The following is a 19,581-nucleotide window of genomic DNA, read 5'->3' as shown; positions in this document are numbered from 1 at the left end:
TGACTTATACCTAAAGACTGTATTGTCATGAGCATCACGTGAAGGGGGAGATGTGCACACAACTTGCAAATGTAGAAAATGCTAGGATTATAATCTAGGCAAAGGCTTTCTTGTATGTATTTTATTTTCAATTTTTTTTTCCTACAGCTGGTCTGGGGCGAATATGATACATTTCTTAAAATTCCATGCAGACCTACCAAACTTTCAGCAGGATCCTACCATAGAGGGAAAAAGATCTCAGTATCTGGCTAGATGTGATACGCATTCCCAACTCACCCTCCCTGCCCCTCCCCCCCCCAATAGACACAGTGTACGCTACAGAGAGCAAAGTGTAATTTTAAGAACCTTGTAATTCTTTACAAATTAACACAGCAGATGGTGTTTATGGGAGCCACATAGTGAGGAATATTTGGGACGATGTGAGACATGTGTTCTGAGGTTTCGGCCTGCTTTCTACTGAGTTTAGTTTTTAACCATCATGCTGCAGAAATGCTATTTGCCTCATAAAGTTTTCATCAGTTCCAAGCATGAGCCATTGTCCCAAGAGATGATTCTATTATGGGGCAAATTCCAAGAGTTCTCGGGAAGAAGGGCATCAGAGAGGCCTGAGGAAATACCTGCGCTTGCCCCTTGGTCACATGGCAGTTGCCCCCTGGGTGTTGTTGCTGGATGTGAGAAGCAGCCTGGACCTCCATTCTGGCTTTGGGGTGGGTTTGGGAAGTTGAGAAAAAGCCCAAGGCTTGACAAGCTCTGCTCATAAAAAATAAAAGATAACACCAAAAGACTAACAATGAAGTTAACAGCTCTAGATTGGGGCTTGCTAGTGTATAAATAAAATATTTCTTCAGTTATTCTGACTGTCCAGATAATATTATTTTCTTTTAGTTCCTCCCAGTGCTAAGACTTAAAGGTACCAAGATCTATGTGGCTGCTTTCTAGACAGTGCTGGCCTTTCGGAGGGGGCATGAGAGGAAGGAGAGTGTGCCAAGGTTGGTGGTGGCGAGGTTGGAGAGGGCAGGGGGAGGCAGTCTTCAAGGCTTTTCGCAAAGGCCCAAAGAAGTGAGATTTGATTTGGGTACGGGAAAAAGGCTTCATTCTCAAGCGTGTAAGGAAACCTCTTTGGAGTCCCCTGGGCATGCAGAAAGTACTCAGCACTCCCAAACCATGAGTTTCCTTTTCCCAGTGTTCCCTGGGAAATTTCTTCCCTTTCCTTTGCAGTAAGTTGGCCAAGAGAAGGGTTTCAGGTATTCTCTATTTTGGCCTGCTTCTTTGTCCCAGTCAGGATTATGCTCATCTCTTAGAAGCACCAATTCATGAAACCCCTTTTCCTTTTTGCATCTAGTGTCCTCAAGCTTGCCTACCTTCACCTCCCACTATTCTGAGAGAAGGATTTGGTCAAAGTCATTTACTAATTGTATGTTTCTTGTGCCAGGTGTGTGTATCTTAATTCTGTGCATGTGATTGAAGGCTTTGATTTCCATCTTCTTCCTGCTTAGGTGAGATTTTTGAACAGGGAAGGAGGAGAATGAGTGTGCAAAGAGAGTTGGCAGCAATATTACTCTACTGTTGGTGAAGATACAGCTACCCTTCCACACTAACTCTGCACAAAAGTAGCCTTATTGCCAAAGATCCATGTCATGTAGTCATGTCAAACAACCAGATTACTGATTACTTCATTTATATTCAATACATATTTGTATGTACATATCTATACCTATTTCTAATTTGCTTAACACCTAGTCTGCACAAGACACTATGTAAGAATTTTCAGAGTTCCAAGGACATGTAATTGGCTGACAACTTCTTGTCTGCTATGGACTGATAAGTACCTCTAAAATTCATATGTTGATGGATACCCTAGTGTGCTGGTATTTGGAAATGGGCCTTTGGGAAGTAATTAGATTTAAACGAGGCATTAGAGTAAGGCCTTCATGAAAAGATTAGTACCCTTATAAAGATACCAGTGAGCCAGCTTACTCTCTATCATGCGAGACATAGTGAGAAGGCAGATGTGTGTGAGCCACGAGGAGTGCCCTCACAAGAAACCAAACCTTCTGAATGTTGGTCTTGGACTCTGGCTTCCAGAACTATGAGAAATACATTTCTGTTTATTAAACCACCCAGTCCATGGCATTTTGTTTTGGCAGCCTGAGCTGACTAATACACTGTCCTTAAGCTCCTGTGCATCCTACTGGGAAGAAGGAACAGATACATGACTATATCATGACAAGTTTCTGAACAAGACAGTATCATAATGACACATCTGTATATTTGTATATTACCTTTAGAGTGTGATACATGAAATTCACTTAACAGTGCAAGATATTTACACGATATGTTAAGTGTTGCCTGAGTGGGAATTGTTCATAAAACACCAAACAAATGGCCCTTTTGATGATAAAGGTAATAATATAGATGGCTACAGTCACTCAGAGGACAATGGGCTCCTATGAACTGAGAGGTCAGGAAGATGTGATGAAGGAATTGCAACATGAACTGGCCCCTGATACATTGTTAAGATGAGGCACAGGTAGATTACAGCAAAAGGGCTCTGCATTGATAGACTTTCCATAAATAAGGTAACCCTCTTCATGAGCATTTTCTGATTTCTGTGAACTCTCAACAATGTGGGCACAGTTATTGACCTCCTTTTCAGATGGTAGAAAACACCATACTCTAGAGATCCTTTAGGTGTTGGATAGCTTTAACTTTAACGGAATGGTTGGGGGACGATGCACTTAAAACTGAAGTGGAAGTTTAAATTCCACTGAAATTTAAATGATTTATTTAGTGTGGGTATCTATGTGTTTTTCTGTGTGTATAAAATCAGTAGAAATTTGCACATCTCCTTGGCTACTTTCATCTCAACTGTAAAGATAAAATGGCATTTTTTAGCAGTTTTCCCAATTCATGGTCTCTCACAGGCTTTGAAGGAATGTGTGGTTAATTAACCCAAGGTTGGGAGCTGGGGGCTTTGATGAAATATGTCTTTTGTGCAGGGTTGTCTGGCAGATAATCATTGAGGACTACACCTGTGTTGATGGAATAAGTAAAAGAGCAAGAAGTGTAACATTACACAGGTGCCAAGCACTCCCTAAGGTTTTGATCGGAAAATTGTAAAATAGGTGAAATTTATTTTTAGGACCCCACATTTTCCAGATCATTCATCCCTTGCATACCTTCTTCCTATCTACAGGTGCCTACTCGGAGCATCCATTTTTCTATACATAAACAGATATTTCTGGGGCACTTCTTAGGAGTTTCATGCTAAGTTTTCCAGGAGAAAGTTCAGACATTCACCACCCACAAAAAGCTCAGATTCTACTCTGCCACCACATGAAAACTTAATAGATAATGCAGAATGGTAAATTGTTAATGTCTGCATTATTTGACACAGTATCTGGTTGAAGGGTATGCTCAAAAGAGGGGAAGATCTTTAAGAGCTAGATCAGTTTAGAAACATTTTCTAGAGGAGGAGGATTTTGAACTGTTTCCTGAAGAATGAATGGGTAAAATCTGGTTAGACAAATGGTTGAAGAGAGAATGGGCTCTTTCATCTAGGTACTAACATGAGTCAAAAAGTTTGCTCAGAAAGAACAAATTGTTTAGAGAAGTGGAATATTACAAGAAGGAGATCCAACTCTGAAAATTTAAAATAAAGGCCCAAGTTTAGTAGAAAGCAAGGATCCAGTAAGAATTAAATAAGAACTAAGGGATTGACCCTCAGAAGTGAAAGCTTGGTGTTGACAGGCCATACCGAGGATTATAAGGGAGGGAAATGTGGTGCTACAGACCTATCCTGGGTTAGGTGGGTTCTATGGACAGAAAGATTTGAGGGAAAGCAGAAATCTTAGATACTTTGTGATGGACAAATTCTCAAGACTACTGACTAATTGGCTTTTATTAGGATTTAGAGCTTTGACAGAAATTAGTGTTAGGGAAAATTCTGTGAGTGAAACAAAGGCGTGAGGTCTCAGGGAGCGCTCTGGGCTGTGTCCGTTGGGGGCCTTGTAGGGCCCCCTCTACCACCCTGCCTTCAGATTATTTCGATCTGGTATTTTAATGTCTCTGATTTAGCTGGGACTTTTTTGGTTGTAGCCAAGAGAAACCCAACATAAAGAAACATGAGGGAATTGATGTACTCATGACAGCAGGAAATCCATTGACAGATACTTTGGCTTTAGGTGCAACTGGATTTGGAAGCCCGTATGTTTCATTCATTGATTTAATAAAATTTATTGAATGCCTATTATGTGCCAGGAACAGGTGCTAAGGACAGAGTAATAAGCAAAACAAGTAACATGAAGTGTTACTTTACAAGTTAGTATATAATGGAAAGTATGAAGGTATATAATGCAAAATATGTCCAATGTGTATATCGATATTGTTGGGCCAATAAATAGGGTCTGGGGGTCTTACCAATAATGCCATCTTGATATTCTTATATGTTGATGATCCTTTCCTTGGGCACTGACAAGTTCTCAGAGAAGTGTCAGATACATTTTTCCCCTGACACATTGTCATCAGCTTGTTTTGTTTTGTTTTGTTTTTCCTCTCTACCTTTATCTCTACCTCTCAACTCATCCCAGGTTCCAGGAAAGCTGGGTTGTGATGTGGTCAAAGTGTCCTGATCATGGGTTTGATTTGTGGACACTGCTAAACTTTTATCCATTCTAGAGAGATATTACCTATTTCTTTCCCAAGAGAAATGTTTAGAAAGATCTACAATCTCAGATTGTGATTTACACATAATATAAAGGTATTATGAAATGTTCAAGCTTCCATAAATAATGGTCCTATTTGTAATAAGAATATGATTCCTATATGCAGGTTTTGAGGGTAGATGGGCAACTCTCCAAATATGATAGGATGACTGCTGAATCAATAGATAATTTTTTTTCTCCCCCCCAGTTGTCTAAATTATAGGTTTAAATTGACAGGAAAATATGTTGGATATAAAGTGCGTGGCCCATTACCACTTTCTGCCATTGTGATGATCTTGACTCCCACTTCTTTCAAATAACAACAATTTGAAGACTAGGCATTTGATTATCTCCCCACACATTCAATATATTAGAGTCACATCTATCTGATATTTTGAAGATTTCTCATACATTCAATCAAGTTGGCAGGTACCTTTGAGAAAAAGGAAAAGAGTGATCAACATCTGCCTTCTCACACCATTTCCCACATTAATATCATGCCCCGAAATTCACAAGAAGCCATGGATCTGAGGGAAGCACTGAGACGATAGATTTATATTCTCAGGTCCCTCCATGAGGGACCATTTGTATTGAATTATGTGTTTAGGGTAGGATGAGGAATGGCCTTTAAATAAGTATCCCATTTTGGAAATTTAAAAAATTATTTTTTTTTGTTTATAAATTAGGGAGTTAGTATCACTTGTATAATATTCAGCATATCATATAAGTATAAGGCACACATCTTCATTATTTCAGAAATGGTGATGGATATTAATATAGTAAAAAAGAGAAGAAAAAAGAAAACCCTTATCTAAAGTAGAGGGACTTTTATTTCCCAAAGAAGCAAAGGATAATATAAGCAAGTTACTGAACTAAAATACTGAGTTTTTCCTGAAGACTAATTGTGAAAGTCAAAATTTCTATTAATCTTTCTGTGTAGGATTAAATAGAACTATGAACGTCTCCTTGACAGCATCTGATACTTTGGCAAACAGGACTTGAGTTCAGAGCCAGAGAATGGGAGAATAAAGGATCCCCTATAAAAATCCAAATGAGGAAATTCATTTCCTTTTCCTCCCATCAGTTCAAGCCATGGATTGACTCCAAATGTGTTTTGTAAAATAGAGCCCAAAGACTAAAACAAATAAAGTTTAATAATCATGCACCTCCCTAGCACAACAGATGGCAACTAGGAAAGGCGCCTGGAGCAATGTGAGAGAATACTGGTGCCTGTCTTCCTCCTTCTCCTCTTCCTTCTCCACTTCCTCCTCCTCCTCCTCTTCTTCTTCTTCTTTTTTAAATAATAGTATTTATTAAATGGCTGTCTCTATTGTAGATCCACTCTCTGCAGGTGAAGACAAAGGAGGCAAGTGGGGAGTGGCTCTGAGAAAGGCACATAAGATCCGTGGACAAAATATGACAAAGGAAATTTAACTCAAACTGAGAATTTTTATTTTTAAATTTTTTTTTGGTAACCTTAGAATGGAAACAAATGAAATTCTAGAAAATGACAGAATCCTTGAATTTTAGAAATGGAAGATAATTTAGACATAAAATGGAATATCCTTGGAATGGGAAGACGGAGGTTCTGGTCAGACACTAACTAGCTAGGTGATCAGAATCAGTTCATCTCTCTGGACCCTGTTCTCACATATGAGGGGAGCCACAGGGTGGGGAAGAAGAGGAAACCAACATGGACTGAGTTACCTAGTCTGGGTTAGGGACTCTGTTAACTCTTACAGATCCTATTTCTCTTAACGTTCACAGCATTCTCACAGAGGAAGCATTATCCACATTTCAGAGATGAGAAAGCCCCAACTGACTGCCACCACCCAGCCTCTTCTGCAGTGCCCTGAGAGCTTCTGTGTAATGAGGGATATATTCTTGACTTTTTTTATTAATAACAATTTTTTAGCGTTTATTCATTTTTAAGAGGCACAGAGGGACAGAGCATGAGTGGGGAGGTGGGCAGAGAGAGAGGGAGACAGAACCCAAAGCAGGCTCCAGGCTCTGAACTCAAGGACTGCAAAATCATGACCTGAGCAGAAGTCAGACACTTAACCGACTAAGCCACCTAGGTGCCCCCTTGATGGTTTTTCAGACTCTCATATTTCCTGGTTCTGTAACTTGTCTCTGGCCCCTTTGTTGGACAAATGATAGGTTGAAGGTCTAGAGAAGTTGCCAGATCACTTAGATGGCCATTGGCACAGAGTCCTTACAACTGGTTTTTGTTTCTGTCTCTTTAACAAAGTCAGGGAGTAATTGAATGAGTGACTTAAGACAAAGCACTTTTGTTTTATTATTTGGTGATGATGTCACAATGAGGATATAGGTCTCCTTTCACTTCAGTTTCTTAAACTATTTTTAGCTTATAAGCTTGGAGGGTGAGGGAAAAAGAGCTGGGTGAGGCTCCTAGTTGATTCCCTGGGAACTAGAATTTGTTTAAGATGATCAAATCCTTAGATATTTAACAAATATTTTCTTTTTTTTTTTTTTTTTCAATGCATTTTTTTTTTATTTTTTAATATATGAAATTTACTGTCAAATTGGTTTCCATACAACACCCAGTGCTCATCCCAAAAGGTGCCCTCCTCAATACCCATCCCCCACCCTCCCCTCCCTCCCACCCCCCATCAACCCTCAGTTTGTTCTCAGTTTTTAACAGTCTCTTATGCTTAACAAATATTTTCAATAACCTGTTACGGAAAATACATTTATCTGGAGTTTCTGCCTCGTATTTCACCTCTTAGAAATATTTCACATTAGTTATCTATTTAAAATGAAGTGTCCCAAATATTTCTTCCTTAAAGAGAAATAGTTTTTCCTTTAGGAATCCTCCTTTTTGGCAAAGTTTTCATTCATACGTTATCTGCCTGAGTGGAGAAAGCAGAAATCCAGGTAACCCAAAAATAGTTTCTACATAGTTTCCAAATCAATTTTCTCATTTTTTCCACAGCAAAAATACTTTCCTAATTACCCTGAATACTGTTAATGCCTTTTATTGTTTCCAGCACATTGACATCATGATTGATTGTCCTGCTAACCTAGTGAAAAGACAGGATGTATATTACACTATCCATTGTGTTCATGGGAAAACTCAGACGTAAAAAATGGGCAAATTGTTAGTCTAAGATCACAGAGCCTAATAATGGATGGCTGCCACTAGGAGGCAAGACTTTTTTTTTTTCTTTTTTTCTTTTTGTCTCTCTTGGTGATTGGCTTCCTGTCCAATTTAAGTTGATAATTTAAAAGTATTTCCATATGCCAACCTAATAGAGGCATAGAGTGATGGTTTGCTAGTCCCCATTTGCTATGTTAATCTGAGCATTAAGATCCATTACCATTATTCCTGCACACATACCTCATTTAAAGAAATTAGAGCCATGGAGGAGGGCACTTGTTGGGATGAGCACTGGGTGTTGTATGGAAACAAATTTGACAATAAATTATATTTAAAAAAAGGAAAAAAAAAGAAACTAGAGCCAACAAAGGGCCAATGAATTAACATCTTAAGCCAGTGGCCAAAATTTCCAAAGTTCTAGGCCTTGTTTTGCCATTTCCCAGCCTTTTTAAATAGAACAAATATGGCACCCAAGTCATCTGTATTTTATTTAATTGTCTTCAGCCAAAGATTTGAAGCTGGAGAAACAAAGGATTGCAAATATTACGCAAACAGAATCCTGACAACACAGTGACATAGAATGCTAATGCCACCAGAGATCCTTTGACTTTGCAGATCAAAATATGGTTGGCAGTAATCACACTATAAAGCAGCTCTTATAAAAGTATCCTGTCTGTCTCTGCAACTCATCAAACCTATTACTTCACATCATGGAGAAAATACTGGCCAATTCCACTCACTGTCCTCCTAGAACCCACCTTGATGTTTCTTGACTGGATGCCTCTATTTTTGCTACCCTGTCCTCCCTTCAAGTACCACCCTCTTTCCTATTCAGATCTTATCCAGGTCTTGAGGTGTAGCTAAATCTCCCCACTTCTCTGTGAGATTTCTTGACTTTCTCAAATGCAACATCTTCCTCTTTTGAGCGGTTAATTTAGCCTGTTAGAGTTTTAGTTTCTGCATAGTTGTCAGTATTCTTAATTTCATGTTCTGCTTTACTCTCCAGAATTAGGAGCTCCTTGAGCATGAGGATCATAGATAGGACTTTTTGTGAGTCTCTAACTGTGACCAAAATGATGCTTCACATGTAATGAAATATGCTTTGCAGTTACAGGTTATTGATGCCAAATGGGACACAGAATCCCATGTTGCCCTTCTTTTCACAGAATAAGGCACTGGAGCCTTTCTATATGTATCTGTAACAACCCTAGTTACAATCTTGAACATCACTATTACCCCTGCGGGTAAGGTTGCCTGGTCTAGCACATAATAATATAAGATACTCAGTTAAGTTTGAACTTTAGGTAAACAATGATTTATTCTGGTTTTAGTATAAATACATTCCCTGCCTTTTTAAAAAGGTTTTTATTTAAATTCAGTTAGTTAACATACAGTGTGATGTTAGTTTCAGATATACAATATAGTGATTGAACACCTCCATACAATACCCAGTGCTCATCATGGCAAGTGCACTCCTTCATCCCCATCCCCAATTTTCTTAAATTTAAAATTAAGAAATGATATCTGGGGGCGCCTGGGTGGCTCAGTCGGTTAAGCGTCCGACTTCGGCTCAGGTCATGATCTCACGGTCCGTGAGTTCGAGCCCCGCATCGGGCTCTGTGCTGACAGCTCAGAGCCTGGAGCCTGTTTCAGTCTGTGTCTCCCTCTCTCTCTGCCCCTCCCCCGTTCATGCTCTGTCTCTCCCTGTCTCAAAAATAAATAACATGTTAAAAAAAAAAAAAGAAAAAGAAATGATATCTGACCTACATGGCTTACCTCACTCACCTTAACCTAAACCTGGTCCTGTTGGATCCTGCTTTTATTCAAAATTTTGATATTTGTTCAACATGGATTTTTTGGCATTAATTTGATTTTTTGAAAATATTGAGTTAAAATATTATATATCTTGATTACTGAGTTCTATGGTGCCCCCTAACCTGAGGGGAGTGCCTTATTGCCCTCTCCCTAATCCCACATCTGCTCTGGTTTTATTTTTTCTTTTGTAAAGTGATAATAATGGAATGCCACTGGTGGGATAAAATGATACCAGTGTCTGACACTTAGTATTATTTTCAGTAATCAGTCTTTATCTCCACACTCTTTTGATCTTTTTGTCTTTTCACATTGAAAGTTTCAGTGATCCAGTCTCCTTCTCTCATAGCCACATTTTAGACCAAACTCATAACTGTTAGTTTCTCAAAGTGAGTTTTCATTACTCTTATAAGTGGAAAGGGCATAGGAAATCTGTGGTTTTCAGAATGGTCATGGTCTGGACTGTCTCAAAACTGCCCTGTATTTTAATGGTGAAAACAGCAAAAAGCAAAAAGCCAAAGAGAAAATAAGCAGCTCTGGGTGCTACACCTGTGGCTCAGCTGGATATGGAGACAGGGCACCAAAGTCCCACTTGCTGTGTAACTGGCGTCCCTCCACAGATAAAGCAGCACAGTGTTCTTCTCCAAATACTTTTCCTTTCCTTGGAGCTATTTGTATGCTAATATTTCAACATTGTAAAATGTTACCACTTTATTTTAAGCGCTTTCTACTTATAAACTTCAGTGTATACATACGCAAGGGTCAGATAATGAGTTTAGGGAATGGAAAAGAGATGGGGATTTGTAAGATTTTAGATGATTAAAAATAGACACACATGTGTCCTGGTGATGGCTTTTTAATAAAAGCCATATCGATTTAGACATTAGACATTTGTTCAGAAAAAAAATTAAGCAAGTTGCAGAAAAAAATGGTTGCTTTAATTCTCCTTTTAAGTAGATCTGATGTGTATGTTTCAGCTTTATGCATCCAGGATTTTGTCGCTGGAAGAGTATATCTAGGAATCTCTAGAATGGTAATTTCTCTGGATCCTCAAAACACTATCTTGTTATCATTACATTGTATTACCAATTACTACAGAGACCTATATGATTCTGCAGAGACTTGAATACGGAACAAGAACTGACTCGCCAGTAAGACCATAAATAGATAAATTTTCAGGGGGCGCATGGGTGGTTTAGTCGGTTGAGCGTCCAACTTCGGCTCAGGGCATGATCTCACAATTTGTGAGTTTGAACCCCATACTGGGCTCTGCACTGACAGGTGCAGAACTTGCTTTGGATTCATTCTCTCTCTCTCTCTCTCTCCCTCTCTCTCTCTCTTTCTCTCTCTCTCTCTTTCTCTCTCTTTCTCTCTCTCTCTCTCTCTCTCTCTCTCTCTCTCTCTCTCTCTGTCTGCCTTACCCCCATTCAAAACCCTCACTCTCAAAATAAATAAACTTTAAAAGTAAATAAATTAATAATTAATTAATTTTCAGGGTATTTGACTAAAGATTAGATAATGTAATAGACTTGACGAAGCTTTTGAAAACAATTTTCTCTTAAAGGGTACATAATGCCATCCTTAAAGTTATGTAGAGCTTTTCATTCATGGGAATTTTGTTGCTGCTGTGGTTTTAAAAAGATAATGGTAATTCTCTTTGGTTTAATTGTTTTACTACAGCCATCAAAAAAAAAAAAAAAAAAAGAGAGATAAAACAAAGGAAAATTAAAAAAATAAACTATTACTGAAACTTCCAAACTTCCAAGTGAAAAAGAAGAGGTTTTGGATTTTTTATTTGTTTGTTTTGTTTTTACCTCTGCCTCTTGGAGTCGTAAGAGATGTTTTCCTTATGATTTCAAACTGTGGGTTCCTTATTACCATATTTAACATACCAGTGCATGACAGAACAGAGATTACAAACACTATTATTTTCTAGTAGAACGTCTCTTTGACTATGATATGAAAGTTACAATGTGGTCTAGAAAATATTGGTATGTTGGTATATTTATTGATACGTCAGAAACTCTGAATTCTGGTAATTTATTTTAAATTGCTTTCTGAATTTAGTTTTTATCATCTCATTCATTTCCTATTCAGAAGTGTGCTTACATGAGAGAGAAGCAAAAAAAAATGTATTTGAAGGCAAAAACAAACATCCTTGCTGTGTTTACTTAATTCATAAATGTCTGGAGAGGGAGGAAAACATGCTTGCATGAAGTTGAATATGGACATGTGTAAACCATCCTCAGAATATATTGTTTTTCAACAATTCAAATTTTTGTTTTGGAGAAAACCAATTTTAGAGACAAATCATGTTAGCTGTGTGTTGAAAAGAATCTCTCTCTGTCTTTTTGTTTGTTTGTTTGTTTGTTTGTATTCTACCCGTCAAGTGTGTTTCTGTGTGTTTCCAAATTTTTTAAAAAAACATTTTCCATGTCTCTAACATTGAATTTTCTAAATCAGAGATTATTTCTCTTCTGTTAATAGACCGGAAGAAAAGAAAAAGGAGATCCTCTAAACATTGCAATTGACAAGATGACCAAGAAAACAAGAGACCTAAGGAGACAGGTACTGTTTTTGTTCTTATTTTAAATGCATGGTACTTTGTGGTGGTTTCCAAGAATGTCCTTTTTCAGGGCGCTTTCTGCTGGCATTCAGGTTGCTATTCTTTATAGCATCTACACGTACACAAAAGCATTTCATGAACAAGGTAGTGTCTGCTGAGCGGACAGATGTGACAGCCTCAGGAGGTGTGGTGAAAACACCCTCTGAAGAGACAGCATGCTCACTGCCCAGAAACAGTCTTCCCAGGTAGAGACTTGATGAATTCACTATCTTCTACATCTGTTTTTCAGTTTTCCAGATCCAGATATGCAAAGAGCCAGGTTCTCATTTCTGCTGGTTCTTAGATATCACAACTCCAAAGCAGAATGCTAATGGTTAATGAAAAACACAACTCTTAATCTGATGGGCTAATTAAGATCTCTGACCCTGTGTATTCCATTTGGTGACACAAATCACCAGGGGAATGTTTGCTTATCAGATGGTTCAGAAGCAGGGAACCAAAGCAAGGAAAGCTAGTTGGATGATTTGAATGGCTAATGGTATCATTAGTCCGATGGGTGTATTTTTAGGTGTGAAAAAAATCTCTGGTCAGGGCCCCATTTCATCTTGTAAGTGCTATAGCAACACTAGTAACCCTATGGTCTTGTAACCCTTATTTTGTTTCCATGGCGAGCCCCACTTTCTTTGGTAGTGTTCTTTCTCTAGAAGACTTAAACCATCCATCAAGTTCCAATGAAATCCCTATTTGATTTCTGCCTGAGAGGCATCCTGTGTCCTGCTGGTAGCTTTTGCATCTATCCATCTCATTCATTTAGTGTTGACTGTGTTCCTCAGCTAGAACCAACCAGTTCCCTGAGGCAACAACACTCTTACTTTCTGCATCTGGAACAGCTAGACCGGCCTGGCTGCATCTAGCAGTCCCTGTTATTATATGTCAAGTACAGAAAACATTAGCCAGGTGCCTAAGCAAAAATGACCAAGGAACATGTTGGAAGTGGTTTGAATGGGAGAAAGAAACCCCTTCTAATTACTATTGGGGAGCTTCTTCGCTCTCTTCAGGTTATCACCTGTAGGGATAAACATGCTTGAGCTAATGTTCTCCAGAAAAATCACAATTAGTTCTCGAATATGAAGACTCTAGTTTGCCCAACTAACAAGTCCTTGTGGGGAAGCATTTCCTTATTTTACCTTAAAATGAGAGAGAATAAAACATTGTCTTATACCAAATGGATATTGGCCAGATTTGTCTCTTTGCCCTCTTAGACCATTTCTCCATACAAATCCCCCATATGATATGAAATGATATGGGTAGTAGGAATTGGGACTGGAGTTAATGGAAAACACTGAATCAGGTGTCCAGAGCCCAGAGTTTTACTTCTAGCTCTGCCACTGAACTAGCTGTGTGAGTATGGATTTGCCATCTCTTGGTTGCCTTTTCTTATATATAGAAGTAGGGAGTCAGAATAGATCTGTAAGCTATCTATAAGCTGCATGAGATTGAATGAGTCCAGAGGAAATCTGCATTTATTTCCTATGCCAGATGTCCTAATGCTGGATAGTAACAGATTTTGAAGCATTAGGAGCATATCTCATCTACGGCCTGCCTTTGATTGTCAATCAGGCAAAATATATGAACTGAGTCTTCTCACCTCCTCAATCTCTTGGTTTTAGTAGAGACCATTCTTTTACATTCAGGAGCGAGCACCCTCAGCTCTCTGAGCTCATGGACCTATCAGAAACTTTTTTTGTCTTATTAGGAAGGAGTGGGTAAAGCAATTTTTACCCTGGTGCTAATATTTTCAGAAAAGGATTTACTGGTTTTAACTGAAGGTAGTAGTGAAATTTGAAGGTGGAATTTATGGGAGAACTTGAAATGTTTTGGTGACAAGTTTCTTGGAGAGCTGCTTTTAGGATGGCAGTAGAAGGAGTATGTCATCCTTTGAAATCATTCTGTGTGCAAAAGAATTGTTTTTCTGTTCACCTTTCCAAAGATTGAGATGAATGAGGGTAAAGAAAATTGTTTCAGGATATTAAGATCCAAAAGTTATGGCATAGTTTCACACCAAACCCCTGAATTTGGTTCAAACATCTTTCCCTTTCCCAATTTGCCTTTCTAGATCTAAGGTGGTTCCCATCTGTCAGTTCTATCCCTATCCATATGTTGGGATATTTTTGACTTTCTTTCCATCTCTTCTGTTTCTCCATGTACACCTGTAGTGGTACAAAAGCAGAAGCCACCTAGCACTTATGCAAATGGAACGTGCAACTACTCTGATTAGCATGTCTCAGGTAGACCTTTATCTTAGATTTGGATATCTAATTAATTGGATTAACAAGGTTTTATCTGAGTGCCTGATAGCAGCTAGGTAGTGTGACTGGTGAATGCTAGTGGTTCAAATGCATGTCTCCTGTGGCTGAAACACTCTCTGTTATTTCCATTACTGACAAGTCTTGTTAGAAGAGATTTTAAATGGGAACCCTCAATTATCCATGCCCACTTCCTTGTACACATGAAATCCTTTATATAATAATTAGGGCAATCAAATCACAATGGGAAAAACAAGTTGAAAGCAAAGAAAAACATTTCGAGTGACTTTCATTAAGTTTCCACCCTTTCAGTTTACTGTCTCTTCCTCATAGGTCTAAGATTGGTGACCCTGGAGTCTTACAAAGTTCTGGTCACCAAATTACAAAGAAATAAAGTCGATCATGATCATTATTTTGAACTTCCCTAATTAAAGAAAAAAAAAAAAGTAGACTTAAACTTGTAGATACTTGAAAAAAATCAAGAGTAATTGAATAAAAAGGATTTCTGCTTAAGTAGGATTTTCAAGTAAGTAGATCCCCTTCCTTTAGGCAGTATATCCCAAAGAAATGTGGAGTCATAAATTATGAAAAAGGTTGCAGGAACCCAAAGGTGTTATTTAAAATTGATTGGCCTAAAACCATCTTGCCAATGAAACCCATGAGAGTGGGCAGTGCTAGAGCAGAATCCTCTTAAGGGTATTTTGTTTGGAATTAAAAATGGATTTAGGGGAATATAACTGCCAGCTTCAAGCATTATGTTTTAATTTTAGAGCTTCAGGCACAGTATGCCCATGTCTGAGCTATTGTCACTGCTGTGATTCTGGAATCAGACCATTATGAAAACAAAAAGTTTTGGCTGACTCTCTGCTTGGGTACCTAGTAGCCCACATGGTCTCCCCATTCCTTAGAGAGGACTCAGTCTGTGTCTGCCAGCTGCTCCTTGAAGTCCTCCTTCTATGTGCCACCTGTGAACTATTCTAGGCATGGTCTCTCAGTTTTCTACAAGCTTATAGGGAAGATGGTCTATCCTGGTTATTATTTTGGTCCTGTTATTAGTCTTTTTTTTTTTTTCCAAGTTGATAAGCAAATCAGGACCCAAATGCTTCCCGATGAGAAGCTAATAAATAATAATCATAACAAGTCAGGGTGTTGCTAAACTTAGCAACTCTCTCATTCCCAAAACTAATCAAGGGCCTAATTCTTATCTCTTCACCCTTAATAGCCATCACAGTAATTCCTGCAATGAGATTCAGGAGGTGCCAATTTGACAAAAGCATCAGTTTTGCTGTTAGAATCAAAACACTTTCAACTAACAACAAACATCAGGTATAGAATGCTTTTACATTGGGATGAAGACTTAATAGAATAGATTATGTAATAGAGGATTTAAAAACAAGCAGAAAATGTCACTGGTGGTATGTTTAAAGGTGTATCTGTCAAGACCCAGTCTCCAGAGAGAACTTAAACAAGAAATATGAGTAAAGGTGGGCAATGATCAGCAACTGCTTCTACATTCACTGCCTACAAAATAAAAATTTAGAGCCAACATGTATTCAGTTCACACAATATGCCAGGCACTGTTCTAAGTTCTCTCCATAAATGGACCACATTTAACCCTCACACCAGCTCTATGAACTAGAAGAAACCTCATCATGCCCATTTTACAAATGAGGACATGAAGTGAAGTAGTACACCCATGGCCACGTGGAGTCTGGATACATAGAGGTTTTAGCAGGCAGTCTGGCTGGAGGGTCTTTGCTGATAACCCATCCCCCTCCTGCCCCTCCATAGAACCAGCATATGCAGTTCGGTTGCCCATATTCTAATCTATTGTGGGGGTCGCAGTGGGGAAAGAAGGTTCACATAAATATGTAAAGGTGCTTTATGGTTTCCAACAGCACCTTTACTGCTTCAGGGTTTGGGATGGGTTACATGTACATACTGCAGACAGAACAAAACAATCTGTGGTGAATGTCAAGAATATGGTTCTTAGTTGTGTCATGATATTGTCGCTCGGGTTTCCAGCTGTTATGATTCATTGGGTCCTCTTTTGAAAAAAGTGCTATTATGTTTAGGTAGCTGGCTTCTCAAAGTGTGAATTATAGATTTTGCAAAACATTTACAGAAAAAAGGAATTTTAAAGCATTCAATTCTTTTTCTCACATCTGCTCATGATGGGGCCAATTATTTTTAGTCGTTGTAAGAAAACATTTTAAAATCATTTATCTGAAGACTTAAATCTGCTCTTCCTCATAAGGACAGGAGGCTATCTATATGGCTACAATAAAAATAAAAAATAAATAAATAAAATAACAAAATAAAATAAAATATTGATTTCCTCCAAATGGTGAAGTTTGTGTTCTTCACACTTTCAGAGCTATGTCAGAGCTAATAATCCCTAGAATTTGTTCCCAAGGTGAGATTGCCTTGCTGCTGTAGAAATATGGAGATCAGGAAATGATCATATAGCAATTGGGATTTGAATATGGAACATAAACAACTCAGAGACAGCTGAACACAAATTGCATCAGAAGCACCAAAGATCAGAATCAAAATGGCAAGGAGGAGGACAGAGGTGGGAGAGGGCTCAAGAGCACTATCAAAGGCCATCCTTTGGACATACTTCTTGAAGATGGGTTATATATTCAAGCTACCTCTATCATGGGAAAATCCTTATATGATAGCCCTGAATGTCAGAGCACCACATACTTATTTATCTCCTGGAAAATACTCATTAGGAAAAGTTTAAAGTACATTATTTCATCAGTTGGAAACATTTCTTAAAATATTACTCTGGGAAAGCTCTTCCTTCATGAAGACAATGTTCAAGTCATAAAGCAATTTAATTTATTCCTCTAAGCCAGAATATAGTTGATTATTCACACATTAACACAGCCTTATGTGGACACCCAACCAAGCTTGACCTCTCCCTCACTAGCAAGTCTAGATCATAGAAAGAATCCAGTAGCTTGATCAACATTGAATAATCACAAAACACACTAACTGAGCGGAGGGATCTATAACCTATGTTTAAATAGGGAAATGCTCAATTAAGTGGAAACTCAGCTACGGATTTGTTCCCTTCTGCTAATTTCTCTAGGCCCTGGACGTCAAGGAAAAGTGGGAAAGGGAAGGATAAATAGCAATGATTGAGTCCCAAAACACATTCAAGATAATATCTGCATTTGGTCCAGTCTCTGACATCTTCTCTTCTAAGCAACGAGAATGGCATTAAACGTCTTGAACCGAGGGGCTCCAGGGCAGCTCAGTCAGTTGAGCATCTACTCTTGATTTCAGCTCAGGTCATGATCTCACGGTTCGTGTGGGGCTGTGTGCTAATAGTGTGGAGCCTGCTCCAGATTCTCTGTCTCCTTCTCTCTGCCCCTCCCCTGCTCTCTCTCTTTCAGAAAAACAAAACAAAACAAAACAAAAAAAGAATCTTGATCCTGACACTGGACAATCTACTATAGGAGTATAATAAAATTCTATCATATTGTTTAGGATGGAATTCCTCAGCAGGAAAATATGGATGATTTTCAATAATGATGATTTAAACAGCAAGGGGTTTTTTTTGTTGTTGTTGTTGTTTTGTTTGTTTTTTTGTTTGTTTGTTTGTTTTTTGGTCAGAATGTCATTTTAGCTTACCAGAACATTCATTTCAGAACACTCATCTCAATTAAATGAAGTTGGCCCATATTCATTGTTGGAGAATATGTTTAGGCTGGGGTTTCTTATCCAAAACTGTCACTGAAAGGAAGATAATTTTAAAGTGTGTTGCACAAGAGTTTGCCACTATGGCCTGAAATTGAAGGGTTTCTAGAGCTGATGATAGCAGCTAATCACCTTGATTCTAACTGAACTGAACTTGAATCTATCTAATTCTAACATTGTAGCCAGTTTGTGGTCAAACATATCTGTTCCATTTGACCCCTCCCTGCTGAGGTAATTTTTTATTACCTGAAATGGCTTCTGGTATCAGTTTTCCCAGGGGAAATTTCCATCAGGACAGCTGATATTTCTTTATCTCCCCATTTCCCAAGGAGGCTGGATACATAGGAAATTTAGAAAGTGAGTCATCTTCCTACAGCCTCTGCCTTTCCTGCTGTCACCACTAGCCCTGGTAGCAGCCCGTTTGCCCCAGGATCTCATCACATCGTGCCTTCCTGGCTCCCACGAATGTCACTAATGATGGCTGGGGGAATTCATCAGTCCTCTTTGCGTGGGTAGAAAATTGTGAAGAGGTTGTGCTTATAATGACCATCTATTTAATTTATATGCCCTTGACCAGTCTTTGTCCTTCTTGGCTGAATGAAGTTCCCAGGATACCTGAAAGCCAAATCCTCACCCCAACCCAACCCTACACAATTGTGTGCTTCCCACTGTGATCAACTTTCCAAGAGGATTACAGCCCTGTACAGCTCCTCCCATTATCATTCCTTAAATCCTCATCAGTCCTTCAGTCCAGTGGATTCCAACTCCTACATAATGTCCAGTCCATTCCTTCCTATCCACTCCCATTGGCACTGCTTAATTCATTTTTATGAAAATGATGGTCATATCCACTGAGACTCACAACCACTCTCCCCTACCCCAGCCTCCCTGGCTTCAGCTCACTCTGGCTTCAGCAATTTAAGTCAGATTCACACATCCTCATGCTTTTACACTGGCTTCTGCCTGGAATGCCCTATCTTCCTCTTCTTCCCCCCCCCCCCCCCAAGAAAATTCACATTTTTTTTTTTCTGAATGCTCCCTCTCCCTCTTTTTTTTTTTCTTCCAGGAAAATTCACAATTTTTCCTACAAGGCTTAGCTTAAATGTCACCTTATCATCACAACCTTATCTAATTCCTATAAACAGAGTTTATCCAGTAGGCTCCTGGAGCATTTTAAAATACTCTTATTATGATACTTTTTATAGTAGATTTAAGTTGTTTATGTGACTTCGCCTATTTCCAAGTGTTATTATTTTTTTTGACTCTTCAGGACATATCCTAAGGGCCAAAATAAAGTCAGCTTACACTGCACAGGGTTGAAAGAAGGAAGAATCCCCTGTATGTACCCATGGCACCCAACAA

The 19,581-nt window shown here is 38.7% G+C and overlaps 1 protein-coding gene across 5 annotated transcripts in view; it reads left to right on the top strand.

Moving 5' to 3' along the window:
• CTNNA2 (catenin alpha 2) overlaps positions 1–19,581 on the top strand; it is a 1,102,119-nt gene that overhangs the window by 817,136 nt on the left and 265,402 nt on the right. For all 5 annotated transcript variants that reach the window (XM_060656428.3, XM_060656443.3, XM_060656437.3 and 2 more), the window contains one exon: positions 12,124–12,204. In XM_060656428.3, the coding sequence (XP_060512411.1) occupies positions 12,124–12,204 (81 nt within the window). The remainder of the gene's footprint in view (positions 1–12,123; positions 12,205–19,581) is intronic.

This window comes from Panthera onca, chromosome A3 (genome assembly GCF_046562875.1).
Source record: "Panthera onca isolate mPanOnc1 chromosome A3, mPanOnc1 haplotype 2, whole genome shotgun sequence".
Classification (NCBI taxonomy): Eukaryota; Metazoa; Chordata; class Mammalia; order Carnivora; family Felidae; genus Panthera; species Panthera onca.
The sequence above is the reverse complement of the archived record's forward strand: the minus strand, read 5'-3'. Positions and strand labels throughout refer to the sequence as shown.